This window comes from Alexandromys fortis, unplaced genomic scaffold (assembly GCF_014885135.2).
Source record: "Alexandromys fortis isolate MF-2015 unplaced genomic scaffold, M_Fortis_MF-2015_v1.1 scaffold_197, whole genome shotgun sequence".
NCBI classification, from domain to species: domain Eukaryota; kingdom Metazoa; phylum Chordata; class Mammalia; order Rodentia; family Cricetidae; genus Alexandromys; species Alexandromys fortis.
Genome location: NW_026068072.1, coordinates 2,239,413 through 2,259,845, shown reverse-complemented (window position 1 = coordinate 2,259,845; position 20,433 = coordinate 2,239,413). Strand labels below are relative to the sequence as shown.

Below are 20,433 nucleotides of genomic sequence, written 5' to 3'. Positions count from 1 at the left end.
CACAGATGCCCCTGCAGTCAGCGGTTGCTGAGTGTTTGAAGGGCTCACACCTTGTTAGTTGGGGCCATCACTCCACACATTAAAAATCAAACTTTAAAAAAAAAGAGTGGCTGGTGGTGGCATGGCTATCGGTCAGCATGTTTGTGCCGTCACCTAAACCTGTCCTTCTCTTTTGTCATTTCCAAATACCAACACCTCTGCTCCTAGGAGTCTGGACACACAGCCTAGTCTAGGCCTGAGTGTACGACTCCAGATGGGGAATGTGTGTGTGTGACTGTGCAGAGGGCATCCATCCTCACAAGTGTCACCCCGCCCCAGAGACAGCTCTCCAAGCTGGTGACGGTGTCATTGGAAGGAGCGGCAGGTGGCAGAATGACCATAGGCTGTGAGCCCAAGGGGATGCTCTGCTGCTCTAAAGAAGAACGAGGAAGTGCACCCTGAGATGTCCCTGGGGAGATTTAGAATAGATTGGCAAGAGCACAGCACGTGCTTCACAGGGGAGGCCTCACCCAAAGTGCCTGGGATCAAAGTGCCAGATTTTAGGCTCTTTCCGGTTTGGGGAACATTTGCTTGGACTTTGCTCATAGTTTTAGATGAAGGACACGTAGCCTACCTCATGTTTACTGTTTGTGCAAGAAATGAAAGAGCCTTGTGCATAACTCAGTCATTTTTGTAAAAAAATAAACATCAGTATCTGTCCAAAACAGCTGACCACAGGAGGTGTGTGTGTGTGTGTGGTAGTGGAGGATTGGGTGTAGGGGGGTGTATGTGAATCTGTGTGTGCGTGTGTGTTTATTGGAGATTGAGGGATGACAAAGGTTTCTCTAAGAGATGCAAAGAGTCCATGACTGAGCTTAGAATGAACCACGTGACCCCAGGGTGACTGGTGCATTTGATCAGCCTTCCAGAGAACAACTGTATTCCAGAACATGGCCTCAGTGGATAGCAGCCTCCAATCAAAGGCACGGAGGACCTCTGGGTTGCTGGTCACTGCCCACAGTAGCCCTGGGGGCTGGGTATAAGCATGAAGGTGAGCGCCACTGTCCAGAGGCACAGACCCACCTCCTTGGCACGAAGCTGCTCCATGCTAAGGGTGGGACTCAGCAGGGGCCGGAGAGAGGCCAGAAGCCCCCACCATGGCCAGTCTTTGACTTCCAGGAACACAGCCAAGTTCTTCTGGATGCACTGTGCGGCCAGCCTCCGGATCTGCAGAAGGAGAATGTGGATGTATGGGGTCCACCCACCTGGGAAAGAGGACAAGGAGGACAGAAGACAGAGGGCAAAGCCATGGAGGGAACGGGGCCACAACCTCTTGTCTATTCCAGCTCATCTACAGCACAGGCCAGCAGAGGGTGGCCCACAACATGGTGAGCTCTTGCAAAAGTACTTGGTCTGTGTGTCATGGGGGATGCACAGTCATGCATGTTCACCCCAGATCCACAACATCAGATCGGCTGGTTGACACAACACAGTACCTTCAGCTTCTTATACTCCTGGCGAGACAGAAAGCCTCTGCAAGCCGCTTGGAAGAGAAGGATATTCCGGGCCACTAACTTCTCTCGTTGCCTCTCCAGCCTGGAAACCACACCTGCCTTGAGGAAAACCTGGGGGCAGAAGAGAAGGCACAGGTAAGGCATCTGCCTAGCTGGGTGTCTGGGGTGCTACTCAGAGCCCATCTCTCTTCTCAGGCTGCAGCTGGAGCTTAATGGAAGTCTAAAGGATGGAAGTGGTCTTTCTTCCTGTGGCTCCTCCTCCTGCCTCCAGCCCCTGGCTACCCAGTGTGCTCCAGGATGCATGGAGCAGGATGGATGCTGCCCTAGGACTTTTAAAAGGCAGAATCTGGGGCTGGAGATCTGGCTGGGTTGGCAGAGCACCTGCCTAGCAAGCAGAATGTCCTGGAATCCTTCTACACGGCATGGAACTATGTGTGGGAATTCTAGCACTTGGGTAGAGGAAGCAAGAAGATCAGAAGTTCAAAGTCATCTTTGGCTAGTCGTGAGTTCAAAGCCAGCCTAAGCTACATGAGACACTGTCTCAAAACAAAAACAAACGAACAAACAATGACAGGAATACAAAGAAAAAGAAAAAAGAAAAGGCCCTGCTGAACCACTGCCTGCATTCCACCTGATTCTGGAAGACAGGTGCCTTGGTTTGACAATCACTGCCAGCACAGATGTGTCTAATGTCCTCCTGGACAAATTCATCCCTGGATGGTAGTAAACTCAGTTTCTGAGGCCTTGTCCCAGGCTCTTTTCAGCCCATGCACTTGGGCTGGTCCCAAAATGTTCATTTTTAATCATTGACAAAATTACCTGAGATATGATACCCCAAAACACCCAGATTCATCATGAAAGGAGTGGAGGGGAAGAGGGGAAAAGGCTGTGGGAAGGGACATCACCCTCCTGGTTCGTGCACCCCTCCCCTGAGCTGCTAGGCTCCTGCCAGAGACCACACCTGCCAGGCTTCAGAGCACCAATCACCATGCAGCATCCCATGGAATGGTCCATGAACAGACTGCAGGGGACAAGATGCAGTGACTCAGAAGCCCAGGGATGTCTGTCAGTAGAAGTCAAAAGGGAACAGATTCTGGGTTTGAGTTTAAAGGGATTTATGAGACCCGAGGCTCTCCAGGTAGGGAGTGTCCTTGACTACACACCCTACAGTTCTGTATATTCTCAGTATACCCTTAGTCCACCTCCCTGCATGCCAAGGAAGGATGTCTTCATAATGGACTTGACCCAGTCCTGCGTTTGTCAGAAGGACCCAAGGGTGTTATCTTCTCTTATGTCACTGCATGGCTCTGAGTTGGTGGCACTGTCAACTAATGGATAATGTTTATTGAGTGCTTAGAATAGACTAGAAGTTAGCAGGCAGGATCATAGAGGGTTGCTATTTTGATTTTCATTTTGGTATTGCTTTGTTTTTTTCAGACAGGGTTTCTCTGTGTAGCCCTGGCTGTCCTGGAACTCACTCTATAGACCAGGCTGGCCTTGAATTCACAGAGATCCCCTTACCTCTGCCTCCCAAGTGCTGGGATTAAAGGTGTGCACCACCACTGCTGGGTGATTTTCCCATTTTTTGGAGGGAGAAACAATGGCCTCCTCAATGCTGGACTTTACCAGAGTGCAGAGTGCACCACCGCACCCAGCCTTTTACACAGGTTCTGAGATGGAATTCAGGGGTAACACTAATGGCTGAGCTGTCTCCCCAGGCCTGGGCATCTAGTTCTCAAAGTCCTTTGTTTGTCTGTGTCCAGTCTTTAAACTCCAAATTGTCCCATTGTGGAAACCAGTAACTCAATTAATTCGGTATCTATTGACCCAGAAAGCTGAGACTCGAACTCAGGATCTGGTTCACACATCAGAAGTTTGAATTCCAAAGGGAATTTGAAACTAACTGGAGCAAAGGTACCGCGAGTTTTCCACCCATTCTAATGGCGGGGTTCCTTGGTCCACAAGAAGGTGAGAATGAGCTCTGTGAGGGTCCAGCTGTTTCATAGATCAGAGAGTGCTTGCTGTGAGCCACCAGGAGGACCAGCCTCACTGAAATAGAGACATCAGCCCTTCCTGGCTCTCAGGTTGCTTAATAATCACTGTATTAATTTCACAAGCTGGTGAGTCCCAGAGCTGCCATTTAAAAAAAAATCGATGATCAAAAATGATGACAGCATTCTTCATGTTCCAGTCGACGGCAGGTGCTCCCCAGCCCAATATTGATTAAGTATGAGGCTTTCATTTAAAAGATAATTGGAAAGGACTGTGCCCATGGCGGGAGTAAGTCCATAAGTCCTCGGCTCTGTGGAAGCGACTCGATCTGTGTCTTTCTTTTCTCTCCTTCCCTTTTTGAGAACATGATATTACTGAGCAGTCTGACTGTAAGTGGAATCGCACTTGGTCAGAACTGTCAGTGCCCAGAGCACAAACCTTAATAAGGTGTCAGGGGCTGGGAAAAATCACAAGGAAAAACCTAAATGATTCCCTTCTCACGGCTTCAGCTGCTTGTCGGATCTGAGCAGAGAGGAGCATCCTGCACCCCACTTCTAAGGAACGTGCCAGGGCCCACTGCTGTTCTTGACCCAAAACTGCAAAAGCCAGGCTTTTCTAAAGGTCTATGTCCTCTCCTTGGGGTCATTCCCCAGGTCAGAGGAGTTTTGGTTCTTTAACAAAAAAACAAACACAAAAGAGATCTTCCAGTGCCCTAAGGATTCCTTATTTTTAATATGTATCTATGTTCACCTGCATGAGTGTATGTGCGCCACACACACACAGGTGCCAGCAGAGCCCAGAACAGGGCATTGGATCCCCTGGAACTGGAGTTACAGGCAGTTGTGAGCTACCATGTGGATGCTGGGAACCAAACTCAGGCCTTCTGCAAGAGAAGTGCGTGCTCTTAACCAGTAAGCCATCGCTCCAACTCTGAGGGTTTTAGTTCCGTAAGCAATAAAATATGACTTTCTCTGATAAATTTAGCTTTACCCCGCTGATAGATGCATTCTGTAAGGAACAGTAGCTTGGCCCTGCTAAATGACCCGGGCAGGAGGCATAGAACAGGTTCCATGCTGCAGTTGTGGTCACTGAGGCATGAATCAGTTAGGAAGCTTCAAGTCTTGGCAGGGACAGGGTAGCAGCTTCTCTCTATCCAACTGGGTTTTCTGTGGACTTCCGCTTTCAGTACCAGATTCTACAATGGCAAGATGTTTTACCTGTCCCAAGGAACCCAAACTGGTGCTGAGCCTGGCCTCCCAAAGGTCACCTTGGCCTCCATCACTCCTGGTGAGTACCAAGCACTATGCAGTGACAATTATGTGTTGTTATAGGAGGTTTCGGCTTCTAGATTGCCAACCCCTGCCGCTGTAAACCACACACAGTAGCTTCTGTTCTCTCCCTTACTCTACTGTGGCTGCTGGGACTGTGGGGACCAATTTCTGTATTCATGAAATAACTGGGTAATTATCTAGCCCAGTGGTTCTCAGACTCCAGCATGCATCTAAGTCGCCTAGAGAGCCTGTAACAACAGCCACTGGGCTCCGCCATGCAGTTTCTGCTCCAGTAGGTCCTGGTGGAGTCTGAGGATTTGGGGTTTCTGCAAGCTCCTGGGCAGGATTTCTGCAGATGGACTAGAGGGACGTAGTGGGTGGAGCTGAGGAGCGATCCTTACCCCCACTCCAAGTCAAGACCATGGGACCCGTTTGAACACACTCTCCACTTCCACCAGTGAGCAGCGGGGACCTCAGTGTGTGGGGAGGGCCTTGGCACTCTTCAGCCTTCACTCCCTGTGGGTCACTAGAAGTGAATTAGTTACCCAGAGCACAGTCTCCTCATCTGGGAGGAAAAGACAAAAGCGTGGAGCCTTCTGGAAGTCTGTGGCTTGCCGTGAGAGCCCAGGAACAGGCTGGTGTATTCTTACTGCCAGAAATATCCGCAAATAACCACAGTGGCAATCTGGTCAAGCCCACAGTGAACTCCCAGCTTGAGTCAAGGCCAGAGTGAGATGCTAGTGTATTTAGAACAGGTTGGTGAGCCCACCAAGGAGAAGACATCTGTAGACATCCATGTCTACAGGGAGAACAGAGCCCTTCCCCAGGGCTCATACGCACCTGCAGTTGGGTTCTGACCATTCAGGTTAACTGGTTATGCTAACCAATCTGTGAATAATGGGGCAGTTAGACACCCCTCCTTCCCTGTCTGGGTGCTGAGTTTGTCTGTAGCATACTGACCACCACTCACGTAGTTCTTGGGTTTGAAAACTCATGCTCATTTCCCAGACAGCTTCAGAGCTGATAATGAGTGTGTCCCAAAAACAAAAGACTGAAGGCTCTAGGGTCAAGGAATTCAGGAGCCCTAAAATACCATGTTTCCTTTCTTGACAATCAACAGCACATGGCATGCTAGACAGCAGAGACTTCTATAGACATCTCATCAGGCAGGGGAGAGTTTGAGCTTCAACCCCTTTGGTTTCTCTCCCCTCAAATCATCCCATTCCCTTCTCAGGCTATTTCCTCCATCCACTGACTTCAGTGGAGTGCCGAGGGCTAGTGGACCACCTAGGACTAGTGGACTGCCAAGGACTAGGGCTGTGCCACAGCCACTTGCAAATGGGACAGTAGGAGCCCACATCTGCAGAAGCATGCTGCCTTCTGATACAGAGTAGACATGCAGTTAAGACACAGTGTAACTGAGGAAACCAGATACATCTTGGTAGCCATCTCCTGGTCAGAACTCCTCTGTTGTTAAATGTCATTGACATTGAACTGTCAGGTGCCTGCCCATACCTTGTCATCCCACACATGCACAAGAGGGTCTGTGCTGTGGTGTGAACGTGAAACACCCCTCGCAGACTCATGTGTTCTAACATCTGGTCCCCATCAGCTGGTGGTGCTTTTGGGAAAGCTGAAGGAAACGCATCGCTGGGGGGTGGACCTTAAGTTTCATGGGCAGGCTGAACTTCCTGTTCTCTCACAGCTTCCTACTGCTCATGCAATGTGACCATATAGCCACCTACTCCTGCCACCACCCCTCCCCTGTCATGGTTGGCTACAGCCCTGGAATTATAAACCAGAAGAAACCCCTTTCCCATTAAATTGCTTTGGTTGGATGGATATTATGCTGAAGCCTGCCATCATTAGCACATGGTTTGCATAGCGGTGTTGACACCCTTCTCCATTTGTAGGGACTGTGAAAAGAAATGCCCATAAAGGAAGATCTGGGAAAGAAAGGGTCCTCCTCCACCATGAATATGCCACCTGCATCATAGATATTCATAAGCCCTCCTCTGTCATGAATATGCCACCTGCATCACAGATATTCTCAAGCACTTCCTTAAAAACTCAAATCCACAGGGGGGGGGGTCCCAGCCACGGGTCAGCCTGTTCAAGTCTCTCAAGTGCTTTCATTGTTCTGATAACTAAACTTCTGCAAAAACAGGTAGTCTCCTGCCTGAGCTCTCTCCTTTAAGGATACTTTACAGCTGTAAGCAGTTCCTTCTGGAGCTCAGAATGTCATTTAAAGACCCAAGTCAACTCTTCCAGACTCTCGAGGCTCCTGGGCCAGTGAACTCTAAGAATGACATTTCTAGTGTCGTTTCCACCTGTGTGGCACCATGTCGTCTTGATTTTGGAAGAGGGACAGGGACAGAACTCGCTTGTCCCCTGTAGTCTAGGAAAGAGAGACCCAGAGTGATAATGGGTCATTGGGTGAGGCAAGAATTGGGTGCTGAGCTCCTGTAAGGAGCGTGAGTGTCGGTGTCCTTGGCAAGATAGTCACTCACTTGGCTGTGCCCCACGGCCACTGCTTTCTTCTCCAGATCCAGGGTCTGCAAGAGTTCCTCCACTGCCTGCAGGGGCGGGGGTGAGAAGAGAGAAATTCAAAGAGAGCATGGCACAATGAGACCCACGCTGAAGGTCAAGCTCACTGCATGGCTGGACGCAGGGAGGAGGAGCAAGCAGAGCCCCAACTCAGAGGGGCGAGTGCAGAGAGAAGCATCCCCCAGGCCCCTGCCGCACGCAGCACACTCCACTGGAACCCCCAGGAGGCCTGCATGTTTCATCCCCCACCATTCCCAGTCCACTGAAGACATCTAAGACTCCAGGTGAAATGATGCAGGCAGCTGCTGTCAAGATACAGATATCTGTATCTGTGCCCATCTGGCCCACCCTCAGCCACACAGGGGGAGCCTGTGTTTGTCATCTTCTTGTTCCTCCATGGCACTAAGATACTTCTCCATGCACACAGTGAGGACTCAGTGAACACGGGAAAGGGGAAGCAGAAGGAGCGGGGAGAGCAGTGTGTGTGGGGGGGGGGAGTCAGAGAGATCTAGACAGAGGTCAAAGGAGACAGTTCCCTGCAGAAGTTAATTTTCTCAGAGATTTTGGAGAAGGTAGACATGAATTCCTGCGGAATCTTCCTTTTGTCTAATAGTCACAGAAACTGCGAGATAACCTGCTCAACTGTGGTCCCTCAGCTTGCCCTGCCCCATATGACCACCATCACCTCCCATTCCGCCATCCCTATGTGCACTCCCCCATAGACTGTCTGAAAGGCTGTTATCGGGATAAACTACCATGAGCGACTGCAAAACTTAGGAAGAAGTGGGGGCAGCAATTGAGTGAAATAGCTGCCAGCCTGAAGGCCCGGGGCATCATGGGATACTTCCTGAAACACCCCCTAAAATTGCTTGTTGAAAAACCTAGTCCCAGATCACAATTGGCCTCCTCTCCTGGAGCCCTGGAAAAGCCTCCTATATAGCACTCCCCCTCCAGTCTGAGTGGTTTCATTTATTATATTTTAGCCAAAAAAAAAAAGTTCCAAGGGAGTTGAAGGCAGCCAAGACACATAAAGCCAATATACCCAAATATAACATCTCTTCTCTCTACACAGGAAGAAAAGCATGATAAAACTGGCTGAGAGCAAGATGGATGGGCAAAGTGGAACCCCAGGCAGAGACATTTTTCTGCATCTCTTTTAGAGGCAAAGGCTAGAGTGTGTGTGTTTGGAGAAAGGGCGTGAGGATCTGGGTTAACCCCAGCACATTGGGGAGCTGAGGCAGGAGGATTGTGAGCTTAAGACCACTCTTGGATACCTAGAAACACCCTGACTCAAACAAGACTTGGAACTGTATCCACCTGGGACCAAGTCTTACTTCGTTCATCCATGAAAAGATCTGAGGCCAGTACCTTACTGTCAGCCTCGGTCTCCTTCTGAAAAGACGGAGGAATGGATCTCAGCTGTCTGTGGGACCTCACACACTGTTTGATCTACAGGCATCAAACCAGGATAAGTTGGGCACCAAACACACACAACCCTGGGAGAGGTTCTAACACGCGAGGAATTCTGTATTCTGAGATGCAATACAGACACCACTTAACAGGGCACTCAGACGCTATAGGAACGAAGGGTGCGTCTCTAGCTCTTGATTTTCTTAGAATCCTTCAGATGTGAACAAAAATACCAGCCCTAGAAAATAATGTGCCTGCTTTGTTGACTTCGGAGAGAGACCTTTGAGAGAGCTCTGGTCCAGCCGATGGAGAGCAAGTGAGTGATGTGTCTCTGATCCCCTCCCTGGACTGCAAAATGATGATAATAGCCCTGTCTAGACCTTAAAGACCCCAGGGAGGCTTCATTGAGAAAATAGGAAAAGGAATTTGTAAATGACTTTGCACTTAATTATTTAATTGCTGTTTGTGTTGTCTTCATTAATATTAATATGTAATTGAACCATATGGAAATGCTCTTTGTTTAGGCCAGATATCAATTATTTAATTTAGCTCAACACAGTGCAATCATTGTCCAACAGCCTGTTATATAAAAAAATAAGAAAGATGCGGCAGGGATCCAGGTTGCTATGTCGGATGGTGTCATTGTCACATCAGCTCTTCCACAGACACCTGAGGTTCATACAGCATGCATGGAATGCTGGTCTGTGAGAGAAATACGGGCCATTTTACTCCAAAGAAGCATAGTTGAGTAATAGCACACGCCTTTAGTCCCAGCACTTGGGAGGCAGAGGAAGGTGGATCTCTGAGTTCGAGGCCAGTTTGACCTACACAGAATTCCAGGCCTTCTGGTCAACATAGTGAGTTCTAGTCAGCCAGAAGGACATAGAGACCCTGCCTTAAAAAAGAAACAGTTTTCGGCCCGCCTTCTGATCCCAAGCACTTTTCCAATGGCCTGTGTATAATTTGTATCCAAGCCTTTGCAATACATTTTCCACCTTCACCAAGGAAGCAACTGAAGCCTGGTGCAATGGGAAGGGTAATGCCGCAGGAAAGGATGCCACAGGATCCAGGAGCTGGTGCGTGAACCTGCTCTCTCCTCTCTGATGCTGGTACCCAGCCCAGATCCTCCACTCCCTGGCTGTGTGACCCTGGGCAACCTGCTCCTCTCTGGTCCTCAGTCCATGGGGGTCACACACCTGGCTTAGGGAAGGAGACTTACAGAGGTCCCAGGACTGGTATGCAAGAGAAGTTCCCAAAATGGTGGAGCAAGGAGCTTCCAGACCCTTCTCTGTTCTGCACAACCATCATGGCATCATGGCAAGGAGCTCGGAAGCAGTAGCAGCAGCAGCACGTAGGGACAGTCACAGCCAAGAAGGCTGTTCTAACAGAAGCAAGTGGACTCTACAACCAGGAACCTCACAGAAAAAGGAACAGCCAGTGGGCTTCCAAAGTACCTTTGTATTTCTTTATGGTTTCTATTGAACTATATATTTTTCTTCACTCCCCTCCTTTCCTTCCCCCCCCCTCTTCTACCCTCTCCCATAGTTCTCATGCCCCCAATTTACTCGGGAAATCTTGTCTTTTTCTACTTCCCATGTAGATTAGATCCATTTATGTCTCTCTTTGGGTGCTCATTGTTGTCTAGGTTCTCTGGGATTGTGATTTGTGAGCTGGCTTTCTTTGCTTTATATCTAAAAGCCATTTATGAGTGAGTACATATGATATTTGTCTTTCTGGGTCTGGGTTACCTCACTCAATATGATATTTTCTAGATTCATCCATTAGACCACAAATTTCAAAATGTCAAGTACCTTTGTATTTCTGACTCTATGCTAAAGACAAGAACAAGAGCCATGGGTGTGGGTGTAGGAAGAGAAAGGACAAACAGCTGTAGACACTGGAGTGCAATGCTGACACCCCAGATGCAGACAGCTCTCCTGTGTACCCAGACTCATCAGTAAAATAGAAATGTGCACAGAACAACCTCTGCAGATGTGGCCCTCGCTGGGGAGGAGCCAGGCCAAACAATAAAACCACGAGCCTTAAAAAGCAGGTAGACACCAGGGGTTCACACCAGTCAGGACAAGTCGCCAGATGGTTAGGAAAAAACCTATGCCTAAAATCATTGTCTAAGACACCCAGGTTTCAACAGAAATGAACACACACACACACACCACTACCAGAAGTTATGACTCCTACTGGGAGAAGGAGGGTGTGGCCAACAGAATAGACCTCCTTGGCTCAGAATGTGTACTCAGTGTGAGATTTCCAAGTATTCATTGTGGATCTGTTCAAAGACCTGAGAAAAGGGCCACTTTGCGAGTTAAAAGACAGAGCAGGCTGTGGGTGACTGTGTGGCAGACTCCCTGCTGAGCAAGATCAGGGGCTGGGTTTGATCCCCAGCACCAAAAAAAAATTCATATACAGATAAAAATGGCTGAAAACTACATATGGAAATTCTTCACTTTGAAAAAAAAAATCAAACAGCTGAAATGACAGCTTCCCCATGGGGCTCAACCGCAGACCCAGGCTGGCAGGTGAGCTGGTGAGTTGGGAGTGACATCAGAGGGAATTACCCATTTGAAGAACATAGAAAAGCGGGAATAAAGAAAACTGAGTCACACCTGGCAACAGAGCCATGTTCAGTGTCTGCATGGTAGAGTCTCGGAAAGGAGAGAAGAAGGGGGAGAGGGAGGGAGGGGGAATGGGACAAAGGGCTATGGCTTCAAACTTGCCCAAATTTTACTCCTTCCAAATATTACAAACAAGATGATGTGCTGGACAATGACCTGTAAGCTGAAATAACCCCCTTGTTCCCTAAGTTGCTTTTGCTCAAGGTGTTTGTCACAGCCATGGAAAGCAAACTAGAATGGTAATGTGCAGAAGGCTGTGGGATTACAAAACAAACATGCCGGGAGGGAAAAGGCCCTGCCAATCAAGCCCTCTACACCTTACAGAGCTGTGCTCCCAGTCCTCAAGAAACAAAATGACTCAAAACTCTGCCCGGGCACACACTGGCTGAGGAGTCACTACTATCAGATCTTGTGTTTGTATTAAAGGCTGGAAGAAATAATGACTCAAACTTTCAAAGATTCAAGAACAGCAGAAAGCATAAACATGAAAGAACAGGGGAATGGTGTGAGCCTGTGTGGTGCCAGCGCTTGGGAGGCAGAGGCTGATCTCTAGGATCTGAAGCCAGCCTGGTCTACATTGTGAGTTCTAGGACAGCCAGGGCTACATAGTGAGACCCTGTCTCAAAAAAAAGAAAATACTATAAAAATATGTCAATGTATTTAAAAGATAAAAGATTAAATGAAAGAAAATATAAAATTGTATTAATGGACTTATATTTGTACACATAACACTGGCACAGAGGTGTCAACAAGGAGGTGGATCCATGGAACACTCTCGAACCAGAACTAGGTTAATATTAAACTGAATGAAGATACACTCTGTCTCTCTGGAACACTGCCAGCTTCCTCAGACAGTCCACAAGAAGAGCAACCGAGTTAATACAAAGTAAATCAGACAGCTGTTTGCAAGGGATTCAGACCAGAGCCCAATGAGAGGGGCAAAAATGGACGAAACAACACCCTTCAAATGGCGAGCATAACAGAAATGGCGTTCGCACCAACACAAACAAAACTGGACTCAAGCCAATGGCTAGAGACATGTCCAGTGGTGAAAGGGTTAACCTTCCAGCCAGACAGGCACATTATCTCAGCACCTAGCCAGAAAGTCCCAAGACATGAGAAGCAGAAGATGGATAGAATTAAAGAAAAACAAGACAGCTCAACATTAGTGGCCAGGGGCATTAACACCTGTCTCTTAATAATTGATAGATCAATTAGATATAAAAATTCTGCCCTCGAGTTTTGTCAAGAGCTTCCTGTGTCCTGGATATCAGGGAAGGATGTAGCCAGGAGGGCTCGCAACGGAGCTACAAAGTCCTGAGAACAACGCAGGGCTGTGCTGGACGCTGCTCTGAGCTCACCTTAGTTCAGATGGCTACCAGTTAATAGATTTCAATCCTTAAAAAGCCGTGGAGGAAGATGCAGTTTGAAGCCCGAGCCTCCAGCTCTAATGCTTGCTCATCTAGAACCCGTGCATCCTTCCCTTGCACACTGACCACATCATGGTTGAAGGCAGACAGCTCCGTAACTCCTAGGGTGCTGGCTAAGCAGAATGCCAAGGGCACACCAGGAAACACCCCACACACGTGATGGCATTGGCCCATGTGATGGAGAAAAACAGTGACTGAAAGAATGTCCACGGTGAGAACCCAGCAAATGAGGGGGAAAGCGGTGGAATTAATTTCCAGAGAGCTGCTCTCCCCAGGATGAGAGCAGCCAGTTCAGCACACTGAGTGTGGACAGCTCCCACTGGGGGAGGGGTGGGGCAAAAGACCCGACTTCAGGTGGACGCTACTGAGCAAGCAGCCTCCTGGCCCTGCTGCTGGAGATGTGTGTCATTTCTTCTACCACCTTCTTCCTCTGCCAAGACGGCCTGTGCCCAGAGCTTCCTCCCTTCAGTTGCTTCTCAAGAGCCCTCACAGAGAGAAAGGGGTACAACTATAGTCACTGACAATGTTTTAATTAATTAATTTTAAATGCATGTGTCTGTGTGTCCAAGTGAGTGTATGTGTGCCAGGTACCACAGGTACCATGGAAGGCAAAAGAAGTTATTGGATCCCTCAGAGATACTACAGGGATGGTGAGCTCTCCAATGTGAGTGCCGGGAACTGAACCTGGGTCCTCTGCAATTGCAGTTAGGTGCTCTAAGATCATGGGAGAGCAATCTTTCTACCCATAATAGTTATTTTTAATGCTCCGCATAAGGACCCAGAGTCAGAGTCCGGGTCTGAGCCCCAGCTGTCTCCGCCTGGCTCTGCAGTCCTGCCATCTCTGCCATCTCTGCTGAGAAAGACTCCCCTGAGCAGAAGGCTTTGTCTTGGAACACTGTCTCAGGCTGGAACTCTACCACCTTGTATCTTGGGGATGAGCGTGAGCTGATCTGTCCACCTCTACCTCCTTAGTATTGGGGTCACAGGTGTGCACCCCAACACCAGGAAGCGATTTTGTGATGTGAGTGTGCAGACACCCAGGATGCGAGATCTTCTCTGAGGAGCTGGCACAGCGTGCAGAGACACCACAATCAGGCACAAGGGGGACCCGCTAGGGCCCGTTTTCCACCCTGACAGGAATCCCCTCTGCTGCCGTCTAGCGTCTGATGTCCACAGTGACCTTTCCTGGCTGTCAGACCTGTCTCACGGAATCCTGAGGTCTTAACCACTCTGCATGCAGAGCCTTCCGGCTTGCCCACCAGAGTACATACTCATGCATAATTCAGAGCCCATCATGTTGCCTGACAAATGAATATTTATCAGCTTTTTCATAAGAGGCAGGATGGTGTTTTCTTTCTTTGCTACCAAAATTCTATGCCCCAGCAAATGAAATTTGTGAACAAATAAAAAAAAAAAGGAATGAGAAGCAAAAAATACTTCCAAGCAAGTCTGCTGCACTGGTAACTTTCCATTCTCCGCGCCTGGAGTGTGCACGGAGGTAGATCTGGTTTAGTCACAACAGAGTCCTGCTGACTTGTCCAGAGTCCAAATGCTGCTGTGAGCTGTGCCCACAGGAAGTTCCCTCAGGCCCCAGCCTTTCTCATTTTCCACTGCACAGGAACCCCAGAGTCTCCAGCACTGTGGCCCCTCTGTGTGGTGGTCATGCGTGGACCAAGGAGAAAAGACCTCACATGCTGTTCAAAGCCAAACCAAATTATGGGGCTTCCAAAATTCTGAGAAGGGGAAAAGTACCCAGAAGGAGCTGGAGGTGCCTTGAGTCCTACTACAGTGGACAGAAACCAAGACGTCTAAGATTGTGACTCTGTTTACCCTTCCAACCTTAAGGTTCACTGAGGATGACAAGGTGGAGGATTCCAAGTAAAGTTGGGCACACGCGCCCGAGCACACACACACACACACACACACACACACACACGGAGAGGATGATTCAGCATGGTTGTAACAGTCTGTGGATCACCCACCCATTAGCCTGACCCTGAAAGATGCTGCAGCGGCCACCACTGCTGCTGCTATTGACAGAAGCTCCTCCCGCGTGCCAGGACCTGTGCAGGGCAGGGAGACAGCTGCTGTCGCTGTTCCCACTCTAAAGATAAGGAGACACCTGAGTGACAGCTGAAGTTTCACGTGTCCGACTCCAAGACCCACAATCTTTCATCTACCCTCCCCTGCAACTTAGAAGCTGACTTTCTAGGAACAAGCCCATGAACACCAGTGGAATTCACTTTTAAGGGCCTGAAATTTGCTTCATCTTTAAGGGCCTCATTTGCCAAAGAGGCTGAAGGCACTAGCTTCTCAGGGATGCCACGTGATGCCACCAGGCTCTAACCACTGACAAGCCCACGGTCATTCATCATGGGACAGCTCCATTGTAGAGAGTGAGGGGTGAGGGGCAAAGGTGAAGTTTCATGGATTTAGAGCAAGATTGGAAACAGAAAAATCAGGATTTGTGTGTGCGTGTGTATGTATATGCCTATGTGCATCTATTTGTGTGTGTGTACAAGCGTGCGACTTGTGTGTGCCTGTGTATGTCTGTGTGCATGCATATCCTCACATACACATGTACACACGAATGCTTGTGTGTGCATAAACACATGTGTGTATCCAGCTGTCTGATTAAAATTATTGAGTACTTGCTGGGAAACTTAATTTCAGTTAAGGGCAGGGACTCCTGAGATACCAGAACAAGAAGACCCGAGGTTGAGTGTCCCTGAGCTGGGGTGGACAGCAAAGGATCCAGCAGAGAGCGTCCTCTGCAGAGAGGACAGCTGGTGCAACAGCTGTGGTGGCCTGTTGAACACATTCTCATGGGAGGTGCTCCTGTGGGCCACTGCATCCTTGTGAGGTGGGACACACCACTCTATTTCCTCCTATTCTTTTCTGTGCACACTCATGAAGGCTTCAGGAGAGCCTTCTGGGTAGGGTGAGGTCTGACTCAAATCACAGGCTGCTCCCCACTGTCCTCAAACCCTGCTCTTAGATCCCTGCTCCAGCTGTCCTTAAACAGTCCATGCAGAATAGCGGTCACACGGGAGCATCTGGCCTCCCCTGCCTGTGAGCCAAGCTCACGTACCTTTCTCTCGTCCAGTCCCTCAGACGTCGAGTCAAGCTTCTTCAGTAGCAGAGGGTCCAGCACCTGGAACCGACGGCGGAACTGGGCAAGCCCCATGTGTTCAGCGTAACCTGGGGACACAGCAGGCAGTCATGAGTGGGAAGGCGCAGGCAGCGCGCTGGGAGGCGGTACTAATGACTGCTCACGTGTTGCTGCTCTCAGGCTTCATTGTAAATACCTCCTCCGTCACAAGACCTTCTGGAAAACTCTACAGCATCTTCCCAGGGCTGTCACTCAGGAAACTCTCTCTCAATAGCTCTCGAATGCCAACACCCTTCCTTCCAGAGTCCCACAGGACATGCATCTCCGTTCACCCAATGGGAAGGATGGCTAAAGCCTTTGTACACTGACCAGGGCATCATGCTTCTCATATAACCTAAGGGGTGAGCAAAGTACTGGGCATAGACAGGAGCTGCCATACACACCACGTACCACATGCATATACACACCACACATATCACATCAACACATATCACATACACTCCACACACACATAATACAACGCCACACCCACATGCACACACACGAACTCATGAACACACACACATATATTCACGCTAATCACACACATGTATACATATACACACTCTATGAGGCAGCCACACCTGCTGTTAGGCAGGCAAGTCTATTGGCTGTGGGACCCGGCTGCCAGCTGTGAACCCCTTCTTTTCCCTGTGACGTTATCCACTTCCCTCCACCTGTGCCGATGCTCTCGGTATTCAGTGGGGAGTGGGGTGTCTCAGCTTTGTTTTTAACGACCCCCAGCTTCTTTGTCAAATGTTCTGTGTCCAAGGTTCCACTATTGACATGGGATTTGCAGTGACCACAAGCTAGGACATCGGAGACCGCAGGACATTATACACACAGGCCACATGAGCCTGCTGCCCGGCCTCTGCAGAGAGTGGCTGAGCTCAGACCTTCGAAGGCCGAGTGGTAGAAAACAATGGGGGCGATTGCAGATCAAACTTGATGCAGAAACCACAGGCACGGGGTTGCATGCTAAACAGATCTGCACACTCTTTTCTTTGCTGAAAACCCCACATCCCCTGCCACTCCATCACCCAGCTGTACCTGGCAGACGCTGAGAGGTCAGAGAAGGCAGCTGTGACCTCCCCTGGAGGAGTGTTAGCTCTGCACCCAGCCTGACCTCACTCCCAGAAACCCCAGCTCTGTACTTGCCTGATCTTACCCTGCTTTTACCCTGTGGTCCCTCTTCTAACTGTCCTCCCTACTGCCAGATGGCAGCCAGTTCTTCTACCTCAGGACCTGATTATTATTTTACCTCTGCTGGGGTACCCCACCCCGAGTAGGAAAGTCCCCTAGGCACCCATGGCCCTCTTGCCTCTGCACCTCATCTTGTCACCCTGCATGCAGAGATCTTCACACTGGCTTACAGTCTGAAACCTTAAACTTTTACTCATTTGGGGACTTCCACTCTTCCCATGATGGGTATAAAGGCTGGGCCTAGCCCTCTGGAGCCAGAAGCAATTCTGGAAGCCACATGGGAAGTCAGGGACACCTGATATCCCAGTGCTCCTATCCCTGCAGTGTGACCCTGAGGAATCCTTTACTATTTTGAACCTCAGTTGCTTCATCTGTAAAATGGGAAGCAGGTACAACTTTTCTCACTGCATGCACAGCACAGGACCCACAGTGGGCGCTCGTGTTCTGTGACTCTCTGAGATATAACGAATATTCCTGTCCTGTGGCTGACTAGTGCATAGTGAGTGCCACCAGGACAAGGGCACCTTGTTCCCATCTGTTTCTTACCTGCCCTGTGCAGTCTTAATGCCTCTAGGATATGAGAGCCTGCGAGTTGAACCCTCAGGGCTGGAATGTCCAGAGCTGGGGGCTTGTTGGCTCCGCCTTGGTCTCCGCCAGGCTGTGGAAGTGATGGAGTCCCCTGCCCAGTCTTGCTTTCCACTGAGGTTGGCACAAGGCAGTGGATGAAGTGCAGCTGAGACCGACTCAGCAAACTGATGAGAGCATCCTGGGACCAAAGCAGACAGGATCAGAGCTGATGTCTCAAGGGGAAGTGGACGGGCACACATTGAGTATCGCCTGGACATCCTTGGGGGCGCCCTGTGTCCCACACCCAAGACATTGTGCTTATGCTGGCTTATGTTTGGGAAAAATAAGCGGCCCGGTGGACACAGCTGGGGAAACTGAGGTATGGGAGAAGTCAGTGTGTGTGACTAGGTCACAAGGACACCCCCAGCAAAGGAACTATGACTAGAACCCAGGACTCAGTACTTGGGGTTAATATTCTGTGACAGTTTCATTCTTCAAACATATTCTTCCCATGGTCTACAATCTACAACCACAGTTCTCATTCATGCTCAGCCTGCCCAGGACCAGTCCGACCTGTTAGCAGGTTAAAGTAGCATGTTCACATGGATGCTGGATCCTGCTTCCTGAACCCCACCAGAGAAGGTGTCTCAGGGAGAAAGGCAAGGAGAACTAGTCTAACAGTCCAGACAAGAGAGCAATGCCCCTTCACAAGGTCCTCAGCTCAACACCAAATGCCCAAGCCTCTGGCCTTGGACCTGGGTGAGTCATTTCTCAGGGGTAGCCATGGTCACGATTCTCCAAGACTTGGAACCGCTGTGTCCCTCTCAGTAGAGCAGGGGGAACCTATCTCTGTGATTTTGCAGGGTGCAGTAGAAGTGAACAACCTGGTGGGGTGGTGGTCCGTGTGATGGAGGTCCAAGGTCACATGGGACATAGCCTAGCTCACCCACTCAGTGAGCAACCTGGTGGGGTGGTGGTCCGTGTGATGGAGGTCCGAGGTCACATGGGTCATAGCCTAGCTCACCCACTCACCATCTGCAGCTTGATCTGGGCACAGGGAGCCTTCCTCTTCAGTGCAGCAACGCTGCTGGCAAAAGCCCTCCGCACTACACGACTCCGGTGCAGAGCCTGCTGGGAGGTGCCCTCAAGCCCTGCCACCGCACGGCACACAGGAGGCAGCTTGGCCCGGGCCTGGAAGAGGTTCTGCAGCTCCTTCCTAGTGAGGAAAAGGGAGGGGTTTCAAGGGACTCTCTGGTAAGCTCACCCACGGGGAAGGAAGGCATGAGTACGTCTGTTCACAACCCACCTGCCTCAGAAATGCTGACTCCCTCCTGAGCAACTCCCTCCCCTGCCCATGAGAATCTCCCTCCTGGCAATCCTACGAAGCCCCTTCCATCCATCCTGAAGGCATTATCCCTAGAGCAGGCCAGGTATACAGCAGGTGCCAACTTTATGACTGTAGGAATGAATGACTCGCTGCTACAAGACAATAATGACGTGGCCAGGCTTACACCTAAAGAGTCTCCACCTCTTCTCAGCCTCCCCACAACTGGCCTTTTCCAACACGTATTGCAAGGCTGTCTGGCTACTAAGGCTCCCTAATGGACCCAAGCTGGTTTTGCTCAAGGGCAGAGATACAGAACCAACTTAGGTGCCCAACAGAGAAATGGATAAAGAAATATGGCTTGTATCACAACAGAATTCTTTGTGGGTCACGCAGAAGAATGGAGTTAGGCCAGTTTCAGAAAAATAGCTGTAACTGGAAATAATCACATTAAAAGACCTCAGGCAATCCCAGAAAGACGGGATCACTGTTTTCTCTCATCTGTGGACCCCAGACCTGATGGAAGCATAAGGTCATATGTGTTCTCATTCCTGACAGTAGAAGCAAATCCATCTGGGAGCAGAAAGGACTAATGGGGGGCAGAAATAGTGAGGTAGAGCGAGAACGGGCCCAAAGCACATGTATGCTACACAACGGTCGCCATTCAACCCTTCAGATAGAGCTGTCTACACGGGGACCAGGAAAATAGCCACCCATAATCCTGCATCATAATTTTGAATAATATATCAAAGTTTTTTTTTCAAAAAGAAAAAGGCAGCTGGACAGAACCCACTACTCCAGTGGAAGGAGCTAGAAGCCAAAGGCCTGGTGCCTGCCACATGCCACCTGTCCTGTCTCTTCATTAAGCATTTGGGGATCTCTCATCACTACCCAAAAGCCCAAGTCCCACTCCAGATCCAGACCTAAAGTCACGTGATCCATATCACTGCACACTGATTCACGGGGGCCAGAGGTGTGTGAAATGGGTTAAAAGCGTGACGAGGTAGCAAGATTCGACAGAGGTGTGGTGTGTGATACCCCAACATGCTGGTACAGCACCCCAAAAACCACAAGCTAGGGATGGAGATGGCCGGTGCGCCCAGTCCCAGCCCTGACCTGATGTGTGGTACTATCCCGTGGAGTGGATAGAATCTTCTGGTCTTCTGTTTTTCGTGTGACTTTGGGCAAGTCCCCTGTTCTCTCTGGGACACCTCAGCTCCCCAGTTAGATATGACCAAAGCAATATTGCTGTAGCTTGAGGAACAGCCAGCCTTCTGAAAGCCCTTGAGACTCTGCTCCTGAACTCGGTCCTGACACTCTGACTACAGACCTTCACTCTAAGATCCAGTAGGGCTTGGTCTTATAGTCACCAGGGTAGGCAACCAACTGCAACAAGCTCAAAACATTCTTTT

General features: G+C 49.6%; 1 protein-coding gene across 1 annotated transcript in view; it reads right to left on the bottom strand.

Annotated features, from left to right (window-relative positions):
* Myo18b (myosin XVIIIB) overlaps positions 1-20,433 on the bottom strand; it is a 197,146-nt gene that overhangs the window by 131,447 nt on the left and 45,266 nt on the right. The window contains exons 19-24 of the mRNA XM_050121133.1: positions 18,730-18,913; positions 17,677-17,896; positions 15,868-15,977; positions 7,267-7,332; positions 1,476-1,604; positions 1,063-1,206 (exon numbers count right to left, since the gene is read on the bottom strand). Coding sequence (XP_049977090.1) covers positions 1,063-1,206; positions 1,476-1,604; positions 7,267-7,332; positions 15,868-15,977; positions 17,677-17,896; positions 18,730-18,913 — 853 coding nt within the window. The remainder of the gene's footprint in view (positions 1-1,062; positions 1,207-1,475; positions 1,605-7,266; positions 7,333-15,867; positions 15,978-17,676; positions 17,897-18,729; positions 18,914-20,433) is intronic.